The sequence below is a fragment of the Heptranchias perlo genome, chromosome 13 (genome assembly GCF_035084215.1).
Source record: "Heptranchias perlo isolate sHepPer1 chromosome 13, sHepPer1.hap1, whole genome shotgun sequence".
Lineage (NCBI taxonomy): Eukaryota > Metazoa > Chordata > Chondrichthyes > Hexanchiformes > Hexanchidae > Heptranchias > Heptranchias perlo.
In genome coordinates this window covers 66,006,055-66,019,081 of record NC_090337.1, presented here as the reverse complement: position 1 = coordinate 66,019,081, position 13,027 = coordinate 66,006,055, and the positions used below count along the sequence as shown (strand labels likewise).

The window sequence follows — 13,027 nt, the reverse complement described above, 5'->3', positions numbered from 1 at the left end:
AACCCCATGTTTGAATTCTACCATTACTACCTTGCTTTAAGCTAATACTTTAAAAATGAAATACTACCATTACCCTGCTTACTTACATACTAGGGTTAGATGAAGTAGGGTGGGAGGAGGCTGGTGTGGAGGAAAAACCCGGCATAGAATAGTTGAGCCGAATGGCCTGTTTCTGTGCTGTAAATTCTATGTAACATTGAAGTTCAAGTTGGACGGGGTATGGTGGACATTGTTGGGAGGTTGGACACTGCAGCTCACTGCTGACTGGAACAAGGGCACCTTGTTGCGGTAATGTTTGTGTTTCCAGGTGGGAGGGAAAGGCGATGACGTGTGTCAGTGGCCGTGCTGGGCAGCGCAGACGTAGTGTCATGCTACGGTGCACGAACGCTGTCGCTGTATTGTTCTTAACAGCTTCTGCCCGTTTTTCTGCTTTAGGATCAGATAACTATTACTGGGTACGAGAAGAATACAGAAACTGCCAAGGAAGCCATCATGAAAATTGTGTCTGAACTGGAGGAGATGGTATCTGAGGACATTACTCTCAACCATAGAGTTCACGCCCGTATTATTGGTGCCCGTGGGAAAGCCATCCGCAAGATCATGGAGGACTTCAAGGTGAGGCTAGCCTGATGCATTCTACATCGTGTGATTAAAAATGATTCTACACCTGAGGCCAAAATCAACCGTACGTTGAGGGCAAAACCAGAAAGGGCAGTGTTTTGAGAAAAAAATTCTCAAGTTTAGATTTGCAACTCCCCTGGACTTGGGGAGCGAGGGTTCCTCCTTCTGATCACCATCCAGTGACTGGTTCTGGATAGTGAGCCCATGAAGACTGAGCTGCGATGCCCCCATATTCCATTGTCATGATCAGATACCGTCCCGACCCTTCATGTCGAAGTTCACGTATGAAACATGGGAACTTGGCTGAGGAACCGGCTTCAAAGCTTCACCTCCGCGGTGTGCGGCTGGGGCCCGTGTGACCGCGGTGCGCGGCTGGGGCCCGTGTGACCGCGGTGCGCGGCTGGGGCCCGTGTGACCGCGGTGCGCGGCTGGGGCCCGTGTGACCGCGGTGCGCGGCTGGGGCCCGTGTGACCGCGGTGCGCGGCTGGGGCCCGTGTGACCGCGGTGCGCGGCTGGGGCCCGTGTGACCGCGGTGCGCGGCTGGGGCCCGTGTGACCGCGGTGCGCGGCTGGGGCCCGTGTGACCGCGGTGCGCGGCTGGGGCCCGTGTGACCGCGGTGCGCGGCTGGGGCCCGTGTGACCGCGGTGCGCGGCTGGGGCCCGTGTGACCGCGGTGCGCGGCTGGGGCCCGTGTGACCGCGGTGCGCGGCTGGGGCCCGTGTGACCGCGGTGCGCGGCCGGGGCCCGTGTGACCGCGGTGCGCGGCCGGGGCCCGTGTGACCGCGGTGCGCGGCCGGGGCCCGTGTGACCGCGGTGCGCGGCCGGGGCCCGTGTGACCGCGGTGCGTGAGGTTGCACAGATTGCACAATTCTGAATAGGGCAGGCACGATGCCCCGGATAGTCTTTTCCTGTTTTTTTTTGTAAGTTCATATGAGTCAGTGCCTTCAGGAGAGGAGGAGAGAAAATGGAGGCAGGGGTGAATAACGTAAATAGTTCTGATGGTAGGTAGCCTCTATTGTGAGATAAAATAGAATCAGTTCTGCATAAGTGAGAAAGAAACTAGCTTTTGGAGTTTGTGCAATAAGTGGATTATTATCAAAAGGTTTTCATACAAGATTATCTGGCCTGCAAAGACAGATAGTTCACCAACAGGAGGAAAAAATGGGAAAAACAAAGGACATGTCCCTGCAACAGCATGGTTAGAGGGGCATTGACCTGACGGTTCAGTTAATCAACATTAAACACCGAATTTGTTAACCAGAGCTCAGCCGGAAATTCAATCCCAATTATCCAAACCTGGTCCGTTAATGCTGACTGCTGATTACTCCGATTGTCTTTGCTTTAGGGCACCACCTGTACCTGTTTCAGATCCGCAGTGAGAAAGGACAGGGTTATCACACACCAATGACTCTTGTCTGTTGAGGAGTGAGGACTGCCTGACACGCAGGTGTTCCTGCGCCATGGAGTGCTTGAGTGGTAGGCACAGACCCTAGATTTAAATTGGGAGAGGGGAAGAGAGGTGTCATGCAGAGATCAGGGGTTTTGCCAATTGGGGGAGGGAAGAAAGAGAGGGATACGATGGCATAGGTCCTCACTCCTCATGCAGCATCACTAGAGAGCTGGAAGCAGGAGTTCAGTATGTTTCAATTTCTGACAGGCCTGCTGTAAAGAAATAATTGCTCCTTCTGTATCTTGTCTCTTCAACTCGAGTTGTAATGCACCTCACTGGGATCTTGCCTGGCGCCCCCACAGGCACTTTCCTAATACGGATAATTCACGTGATTTGCCTTCATCGCTGTGCTGCAGGTTGACATCCGTTTCCCTCCGTCTGGGGCAGAGGATCTGGACCGCGTCACTGTGACTGGTCTGCCTGAGAATGTGGATGAGGCTATCGACCATCTCCTGAACCTGGAGGAGGAATATGTAAGTACCTCTTGAGTGTTGCTGCTCATTCAATACAGAGCAGTACACCCCATTTAGCAGCAGACCTTCCAACGACTTTGCTACGTTACTGAAACCAGTCTTCATTCAGGGAACTCTGCACTCCTCCAACTCTGGCCTTTGCGCATCTCCGATTCCCTTCGCCCCACCATTGGCGGCCGTGCCTTCAGCTGTCTAGGCCCCAAGCTCTGGAATTCCCTCCCTAAACCTCTCGACCTCTCCTCCTTTGTGACACTCCTTAAAACCTACCTCTTTCTCCAAGCTTTTGATCACCTGTCCTAATATCTCCTTATGTGGCTCGGTGTCAAATTTTGTTTGATGATGCTCCTGTGAAGCGCCTTGGGACGTTTTACTATGTTAAAGGTGCTATATAAATGCAAGTTGTTATAACTGGGTGCTACAGTATGCAGAGCGATGGGGATGGTGGGTTAGTGCAGTGCATGGTTCAAGTGGCAAATTGTCTAATTGCATGATCCATCACTGCATTGGCGAGATGCTGAATCAACTCGATTAAACAATCAGTTTCCCAATTATTTGTGAGGCCCCTTTGATAAGGAATGTAAATAAACGTTCCAAGCTGTAAATGTGTTGAATTGAACAACAAACTCAAAACTTCAGTCAGTCAAGATTTGACCTCCAATAAAAAAGTCGCCTGTTACTTTTGACCACAGTTTTTGTAGTTTGGGATCTCACCGTTGAGAGTCCTGGTAGCTTTCCGCTCATGTGCAAAATGCTCTCTCTCCTCTCAGATGTCGGACGTTGTTGAGAATGAGGCAATGCAGGCGTACATGAAGCCAGCGTCACGCATGGATGAACCGAAAACCTCCTCCAAGGGCTTTGTGGTGAGAGATGCTCCATGGACTAGCAGCACGGAAAAGGTAAGGAACCTTCAAGCTCAACTGTCTGGTTTAATTGCGAATTGGGAGAGGTTTTTACGATAATATGGTTTGATAGGGTAGATGTAAACATTTCCACTGGTGGGGGAGTCTAAAACTAGAGGTCATAAATATAAAATAGTAGCTAATAAATCCAGTAGGGAATTCAGGAGAAACTTTGTTTACCCAGTGAGTGGTTAGAATGTGGAACTCGCTACCACAATGAATAGTTGAGGCAAATAATATAGACGCATTTTATGGGAAGTTAGATCAGCACATGCGGGAGAAAGGAATAGAAGGGTATCCTGACAGGGTTAGATGAAGTAGGGAGGGAGGAGGCTTGTGTCAAGCATAAACACTGGCATGGACCAATTGGGCCGAATGGCCTGTTTCTGAGCTATACTTTCGAACTAACTTGATGCACACAGGCATGCAAAGCACAGTACCTCTTTTGAGGTCATGTGTCCTAGCAGTCCATGTAGGGGCTACTGAAACACATTAAAAATAATTCTCCATTTCAGTATATAAAACGGCCGCCTTGGCCCCAAGGCAGCTCCTGCATGTATCCTGCCAGCAGATCAAAGTGTCTCCGTCACTCTGGAAACGGGGCATTATGAAGACTAAGACCTAGAGGATAGGGGAAAAACATTTTTATTAAAACTTATTTGCTAGTTTTTAAAAATTGAGATATTCAAGTCTGAACTTGGAAATCAGTTGAGCCAACAGAAGGATTATTGGATTATTATCCAGCCCAGTTCCCGCCTAGTGCTGATGTGTCACATTTATTTGGCTCTCTTGCAATTTTATTTCCTCCTCTCCTGAATGTCGTGATTTCTGCTTGTCCAGTTCCACAGGTGCCTGTGACTTCCTAGTATCATATCCACCTGGCCATTTTTCATGCAAGTATCTATCACCTTGGCATGCTGCTCACCTGTAGGGTGACGACATTCACTCGCTGACTGGGAGCAGGCGTCACAGGATAGCAAGCAATCTGGAGCCTGGCTGATTCTTTCTCTCTGCGCTTCTTGCTGTCGACGTTGGCCAGGTGTACTGCTCAGAGTGCAGTCATGGCTCAGATTAACTAGTATTTTAAAAAAAACTTGAGACCCTCTTGGTCTGCGTGTGTGGTTCAGTTCCACACCATGCAATACATTTACCCACCGACTCCTCGGGGGAGCTTTCCAAATTTTTAGCCTCCATCTCCAACTGGGCCAGGTTTGAGACCAGAGGCTAGATTTTCAGCCAGTGGGTAGAAGATCTCGAGTTTCAAAGGTGAAGGGACTGTGTCTTACCCACCATGTGCCTATCCAAGAGAGGAAACTTCCTTTTAGTTTGGATTTGAACCCACGTTGAATTTAAAAATCTATAGTTTATAGTTGAAATATAATCATATTTGTGCTTTGATATACTTTGGAAACATTCTGTATAATTTATTTTTTTTGAATTGCTAAGTAACTTGAATTCTTAATCTCCCCAGGCTCCAGATATGAGTAGCTCCGAAGATTTTCCAAGTTTTGGCGCTCCGGTTGCTCCAAAGACTTCACCATGGGGACCGAAGAGGTTCTGAGCTGGAAGAAGCTCTCCTCCCTCCTCTCCCCTCCCCCTCCTCTCCCCTCCCCCCCCCTCCCCCTCCCCCTCCCCCCCCCCCCCACTCCCCCTCCCTCCCTCCCCCCCCCCACTCCCCCTCCCTCCCTCCCCCCCCCCACTCCCCCTCCCTCCCTCCCCCCCCACTCCCCCTCCCCACTGCTGGGCTGCCAAGATGTGCTTCCTGTTTGATTCCAATTCAGCAGCCTAGCATATAATTAGCATAGCAAAACTACTTCCTGTGTCACAATCGTTTCCAAAAACACAAACGCCGTGATTGATGGTCATACTTGTGAGCCTCACTTATATCCACGCAATCGCGCGCTCTAAACCACACGGCATTCCACAAACCCTGACAAACACCACTCGATTTGAAAACAGCCCGGCGATAACTTGATTCCTAACTTGTTCCATACTCACCGAAAGACCTGTCCAAACCACATTTACCCAGGCTCAGCACTAGACACACAACTTGGTCCGCAGTTTATTTCAGTCAAATCGACATTTGCAGGGGTTTGAAGCAAAGATTGGGTGAGGTTGTGGTCTCCTGTTTGCCCCTGAAACCAACACCCTTTTGCCCACCTTTGCAGTTTTCCTGGTTGAGTGCAATCGCTTTAACCCTTCAGCTACCAGTTGCCATGGAGCCCTAAGCCCATTTTGACACCAGCGCTTGAAACCTGGCTGTGAATCCGATTGGCAATTTCAACTTTAAACCACAGCGCACAAAACTGACATAGACTGCCTCCATTTAAATTAAAACCTAAATTGGCCATGTTCCTCCCGATCAAGTAGGCCATTGTACCAGGGTCGCTCAACATTCGTGGCCTGTTTGTTGCTTTCCTCTCATCCTCGGGGATATGCCATTGCGCACACAGTGATATCGCATTGTCCAAAAATGAGGCCCTGAACCAACCCTTAAGCACAGAGTGTAAATGGAGCTCTACTGATCATAACAGGGCCAACAGCAGATGAGCACTGAGGGGATTAAGAAATGCAAAAACAAGCCAAATGGATTCTCTTAAACTGTCCCACAGCCAAAGACTCATTGACTGACTTGCCATTTGCAAACGGCACAAAGCCAGGGCAGTGACTGATGATCTATCATGAAGGGTGAGGCCACAAACATGCAGCCTGCTCCTATTGCAAAGACCCCTGGGGTGGTAAATTTATTTTCCCCCCAAATTTCTTTCATAATGCAGATTTTCTTTTAATAAGAAATTTTGCTTCCATTGAGAAAACTCAGACAAATTAGAATGGTGTATATTTGTTTAACCGTGGCTTTGCTTAGTGTTTCTGAACAGTTTCCATGTACAGAAAAGGCACTAAATTATCAGAGTTTTGTGCATGTGTGTATATATTATACATATCTCACATACATGATATTGACTTTGGGCCAGTCAGTGCATCAATTCCAAAGAGTTTGGGAGAGGCTAAATTATAGAATCTACATTCTAATGTCAGAATGTACAAACTACACCACCTATTTGTATTTTGATGTAAACTGTATCTTGAAGGGGAAAGGGAATCTCTCCAATCCCAAAGTGGAATACATTTTCTCATGCGGGTGAGTACTGCCCAAATCAAACTGTAAGAAGGGGGAGTTGTGCAACCCCCCCCACCAACACTACAGGTTCTGGGCCAACACTGTCAGGCCGGTAAATTCATACCAAAACTATTTGCCGGCTTTTGGTTCCTGATAAATCGTGCACTCGGGTTAATCCATGGCAGAGCTTGGCACAGTTACAGTACCCAAAGGTTGGGGGGAGGGAGAGCAGACTGCATGGCCTGTGAAAAGGAAGAGCATCTCCTTTTATAGCTTGGGTCTCACCCACCATCGGTAATGCTGCTCCCAGTGACTGGGTCCTTACTACTTTCATGGGAGTGGGGTAGAATGAGTTAGTTGTCCTTTAGGGTTGGATGGTTTGAGAAACTGAACTTGCTGAAATGTAAAAGGAAAAAAAAACTTAACAAAAACACTAAGGCATTGGAAATGAGGTCATCTGTTTTGATTTTAACTTCTCCCTGTTGTCTCTGGTTCCCTGCTGTCTCACTTCACTGTGAAAGAGACTTTGCCTCAGGACCTGCAGCCCAGAGAGTTGAAGCCATTTTATTTTCAGACTTTTGTTTCCAAGTCATTATCCATTGTGTTTTCTGTCGACCTAATGGAAAACCTGGTCACATCGCTGTGAATTTCTCCGATTCTTAAACTTAGCTGGTTCTGATCTTTGCTTCCAAATCTTTTAGATTTGGATGGAACCTATCTTTTTTTAATCTTGCTGAATACTGGTAACGAATTGATTTCTAATCAATTAAAAGTTGCCTAGTTTGTTGAGCATTCCTGTCACACGCTTCACTATGTAAACCAGAAGAAAAAAATCCAGCCTTTTTTTCCCCCATATACCTTTTACTCTTCTCCCCCCCACCCCCCCCCCCCCCCACAAAAAGAACTGGTTTGATTAGGCTCTGATCAGGTTGAAGGCCAATATCAGGCTGTGCTCCTTCAATTTGCCCAAAGACGTAACAGTATTTAAGTGGTTTCTGAATGAGCAACTGCGTTAGATTAGTGGCCCCTTCATGTGTAGGGACGTACTGCCTCTCCCAGAACCTGGCTATCTTTTAGTCAAGATGGTCTCTTTGCTGGCACTTTAAAGCCAAGGTGGGACTACACTTGCACGCCTGTGGAGTCTGCACCTTGCAGATTTAAACAAAGTTTGTAGATCCCCGTTTAATAATAATTTGATTTCCTGGGGTAAAAATTGGCTTTTCTTTTGAAACAACTTGCTGTCTTCTCAGGGCTTCAGTGTGCAATTCCCTTCTCTGGCGCAGGCTGAGAATGCTAGCTGAAGGCTGACTTTCCCCTAATGTAAAGAGCAAAGTGGAAATAATGTACTACAGTCACCAGGGTGCATATTTGATACCACATTCTCCAGCAGAACACAGCTCAGCAAGTGTTGCCAGCCTGACGGCACAATATAGGTCAGCTAACTTTCAAAGTCAATGTCCCAAGCATTAGGTACCATGTCCTTTTTTTCTGTCCTTTTGTTCAAGCCATCAATGTTCCAATGCCATTTTTCTTGTCTGCTATCGACCCCTGCCCTGTTGATATTATAGTAATGAAGGATTTGAGAAACAGGCCTGTTTTCACTGCTCACACCTGTTCAAGTCTTCCATGTTGATGCAATACAAAGAACAAGCAGTTTCCATGTAAGACCCATTGGCCTTAACTCTGAATGGAGATATGCAAATGTACAGGAGATATGGATGACACTGGAATTTTATAAATCCAAAATAAAAAATTGAATAACTAGTATTTCTGGACTGTTCACCTGTGGTTTTGTTGCAAAGCCTGTATAAAGGCTAGCTACTACAATATGTGGTGAAATTATCATTTATCCAGTTTGCTTGTGCGTTCTTGGCAATTTACATGAATAGATCGAAGGACATCCACCAATGTAGACTTTGTTTTAGCAACAACTTTGACCAGTTACTAAGCAATATATGGATAGATGGGTAATGTAATATATGTCATTTGTATGCTGGTATTAATCACCAGGGTAGATTGAGGTTCATTCTACTGTTGCTACAGCCCCATCATAGGAACAGGAGTTGGCCATTCAGCCCCTCGAGCCTGTTCCACTATTCAATTTGATCATGGCTGATCTGTATCTCAACTCCATTTACCCACCTTTGTTCCATATCCCTTGATACCCTTACCCAATAAAAATCTTTGGCCAACAGGCATGTGATTCCTTCAATACTATTAGCAAGGTAGCTACATGAATTAATCCACATGCTTTCATGAAGTATTGTTGCCTTGATCTGATAGCTAGGGATGAAAATGGTGCTGTGTCTAAGCTAAGGGTAAAGTCTGAGAGCTTTCCACAGCTGTTTTCTGTACTACGTTTGGGATGCTTCCTTTGTAGATATAGATTGAACAATTAAATATCATTAGATGATACAGCATAGATCTTCATTCTTTGACTGTGGTTCAGCTTCCATGTGCAAACCCACATACTTTCATGGATACTTGGCATGCTAAAATCTTAAAGGCATCACGCCTGTGTTTCCCCTCTGTTCCCTCGTTTCCCCTGCCTCCTTTTCCTCCTTCCTCCTTCCCCCTTTCCCCTTCCTGCAATGTCTAGGAAATCAGCCAAAAAGTCACTTGTGTCATGTGGCATTGAGTGCCAACTCACCCCCAAGACTGCAGACTAGTGTCAGGAAAAAACCCTTCACAATGTGCTCGGGTTAAGAGGGGCATTAACTCGGGACCATACCGTGTGGCTACCCATTTCCCCGAACAGCAATTACCTGCATGCACAACCTGAAACCCCCTTCCTCCAGTTTTATCAGGGAGATACCACTGCATTGCCTACTTCAGCTCTCCCATGCCACTTGGCGCACGCACTCCTCCGTTGCTAACCTTCAGCTAACTTAATGCTGTTGCAGAAGAAAATGGTGCACAAGGCCTGTGAGAGATAGGCCATGAGGTAGGAGTAAGTTATGGAGTTTATAGGGAGACACTCTGCTCTTGCTGTGGGTGATGGAAAGGGTGGGGCATAGTGCTGGTGCCAGGTTAGTGACTGAACACTTACACTGTTGCTGCAGCATCCCTGTGAAGAATTAGAGCCACAAGCTTTCACCCTTTATATTGTTATTCCCAAGGGGATAATGCTCACCTATTACTAGCTTGTATTCTCCTTTGATGGAGAGATTCAAGCCCACCCAAGAGTTCCTGCAGAGACCACCCCTCTCACTGTTCCTCAGCCCAACCCCCTCTCACGTACCCCTTTGGGTCACTCCCACAAAGCAGCTCAGATACTTCTGGCTGGGGTGCTTAGATAGTGAGGATGTGGCGCCAGGTGATTCATAGAGGGAGCTGGAGGAACTTGGGTGAGGATGTGCCACCTTTTCCATCAGAGGCTGAGGATAGGGTTTTCCATGGCTTAAGAGTCATGCCTGAACCGTGTTGTTTGGAGACCACCAGTCAGGAAATCACAAGGCTTGTGAGGTTACTGTGAGAGAAAGTCTTAATACCCATATTAAGGGGACAGTCACATTTCAATTATATTGTTCATGGAGGTTAAGCTACATTCAAGGAATGAGGAAAAGCCCCAACAAATGTAGGTGTTGTACCATTCTTCAATCTTCCTTTCTACCCTACTTCTAGTTCTTTTTAAAAGTGTTTGTTTTAGTCTTATGTTTTGTCTACTTAACCATTTAGGTCTGGCTTTCAGTATTCATGCTTATATGGTGTACATCTCTTTTGCACTCTGTTTTAAAAAATATATATTCCATTCTTGCTAAATATTTTATCCTTCAGTATCATTTCTCAATGTGTTGTTATTTTACTCTTAAATTTGCTCTCTCAAAACTTAGTCTGTCCATTTAATTGTTCCTCTCTCCAGGCCAGCCAGCAGGGTTGGAACTAATACCATTTTAACCACTAGTACTCGTATGCTGTCCAACATTCAAACTGTTCTTCATCTTGGGCTTATTACTAAATACCAGTATCCAGTGCTCTCAGCCCTTTCCTCCTGCATCAGTGGCAGCTGCTGGAGATTGGGATCTTCCTAAAGGAGAATGTAATCATTCTTGGCTTTGGGGTAGGCAGATTCGCCAGTAGCTGATATCTTTCCATTCTTGGATAATCTCCTTGTTCTCTCAAATAATTCCACTTAAGTGGCCTCTTCTTGTAGCGAGTCTAAAGGCTGCTCCCATTACGTAGGAATTTTGATCCAACTGCAGGAGTTTTGTCAGATGAATTATGCATTTCAAAACATTGGGCTGCATAATGATGATTGCCTCTGAGCTGCCCTCAGTCATGTACTGGCCTCCCACACAGATGGAATCAGCCAGAGCCCAAGTGCTTACGTGAGGCATTTATTAACGTATCTGCTATAACAATTAACCAGTTTTTAAACAAAAGGGAACTGATCTGCTCTTCAAGAGTTGACCATTAAACACAGGTGCTAAAAGCCAGAAGCATGTTTAGATGTGAACTCCATAATTAATATTTTAAATTATTGTACTTCTCTCACAAGCAAACCTTCACCCAGTGTGTGATCCATATGCTGCTGTGTTGAACAAATGTGGGCACCCACCAAATTAATGGATGCCATTCCTTTTCCCCCCACAGTGCACCCTGGGAATGGTTGAAGCACTGGCCTTTTGTGCTCGGTAACTGTATAATTAACTTACTGCACATATTTGTGTCACACAAAAAAAAATCTAAACTTTAAATGAGCCAAAATTCTCCACAAAAGTTTACAGCACAATCTGATGTAATTCATCTCCACTGCACAAAGCAGAGGAATGTTGGTTTCCAAAAATGATTGAATTTTGAAATAAAAAATGGAGGGGTGCCCCCTTCTGAGGACAAGGACAAGTGAGCTCCATGTAAGCTGCTTCAACCATGGGAGGCTGTCAATCACTTCACAGCCAAGTCAGACCCCGTTCTTGACCGATGGCCATGCATGTGCAATGATCACTGGCTAGCGATCGATCCTCCTATTCTTTGGCCTGGCTAAGTGAGCCATTGTTTATTGCCATATGTTTTTGTTTATTATTGAGAAACATAAGTGAAAGGATAACTGCCATCTGCGTCCACGTTGGGGGGAAAGGGAAGGAGCCAGACGTGTTTTGAAGGAATATGGGGTGGGCAGGAGGAAAAGGGAGAAGCCAGTGTGGTACTTCCATCAGGGGAGTGGGCAAGAGGAAAGAAGTCAAGAACAGCACTTTGGGTGGAAGGAGAGTGCTGGCATCAACTAAGGATGGAGGATGGAATAAGAATGATGGCGTTAACTGAGCTGGGGTGGGGGAGTACCAGATGGAAGGAGAGTGCCAGCATCAACAGAACGGAGTGGACACAAGGATCATGTCAGTATCAACTAAGGAAAGCAGCACAAAGAACATGCCAACATTATTGAGGGGGATAGGAAGGAAGGAAAATGCCAGCCTCTACTGAGGGGGAGTAATTGGGGGAAAAGAGTGCGCCAGTATTAATTGGGGGAGAGAAAATGGCAGTACTAATCGGGGGCGGGGTGCGGTGGAGGAGGAGGAACAGAATGCCAGTAATAATCGGGGGAGGGGGGAGATAATACCATCCTTTAATTAAGGAAGAAGCAAGGAGCTTATTAGCATTAACTGAGAAGGGAGGAAGGGGAAGAAAGGAAGGACAGCACAGACATTAACTGAGGGAACGTCAGATGGAAAGACTGTCAGCATTAACTGAAGAGGGGTAGGAATGAGAGTGCAGGCACTAACTAAGGAGAGGGGGTGAGGGAAGTGTGTCAGATTGAACTAGGGGGAGGGGAGAACTGCCTGGTTGAATTTAGGGGAGAGGGAGAATAGTGCCAGCATTAACTGTAGGGGGAGAGACTGTGAGGGTGGGAGAATGGATTCTCTTCCATTGCTGGGAAGTGCCTTTATTTTCAAGTGAAGATTTTGCTGCAGCTTTTCTTCTTTGCCCAAAACCTTCTATTTCAGACGTCGCCATCCCAATCTAAGGGACTGCCATGCTCCTGAAGCCTCCCAGAGTGAAGTGATAGCTCTCTGGAGATAGTGGAGCTCTGGTTAACTGCCCATATTATTGCTGAGTAATAGACCATAACAGACTGGATTGTCAGGCTGTGAATGGACCAGACTCAGTCTCCCCCATGCCTATCTCCACCCTCCTATTTCTCTCATGCCCTCATTATTACAGTCTCGCCTGTTAGATTGGGCCACTGTGAGGGATTTGGAGGGATGCATATCGTTCATGTCCACATTTGAGCAGGGTTATTTGCCAACTCAGCTCTAGTGGAATATTGATGTTCCCCTGACTACATGGTGTGCACTGTGGATAGTTTGTATATAACGGTTTGAGTGTGTGGTCCACACTGTGAATGATGGACACAGTTAGCAGGAGCCAGGCTGGTGTGTGAAGATGAGGAATTGTTGTACAATCAGTGTGGGCTGGAGCCTGAGCAAGGGAAGAAAATGTAATGGTCACAAAGTATCAACAAGCAG

At 46.6% G+C, this 13,027-nt stretch overlaps 1 protein-coding gene across 2 annotated transcripts in view; it reads left to right on the top strand.

Annotated features, from left to right (window-relative positions):
- The window catches only part of hdlbpa (high density lipoprotein binding protein a), a 68,294-nt gene extending 59,964 nt beyond the window's left edge, over window positions 1-8,330 (top strand). For both annotated transcript variants that reach the window (XM_067995624.1, XM_067995625.1), the window contains 4 exons: window positions 436-615; window positions 2,427-2,543; window positions 3,311-3,439; window positions 4,914-8,330. In XM_067995624.1, the coding sequence (XP_067851725.1) occupies window positions 436-615; window positions 2,427-2,543; window positions 3,311-3,439; window positions 4,914-5,003 (516 nt within the window). In that variant the 3' untranslated portion in view covers window positions 5,004-8,330. The remainder of the gene's footprint in view (window positions 1-435; window positions 616-2,426; window positions 2,544-3,310; window positions 3,440-4,913) is intronic.
- Window positions 8,331-13,027: the final 4,697 nt, after the last annotated feature.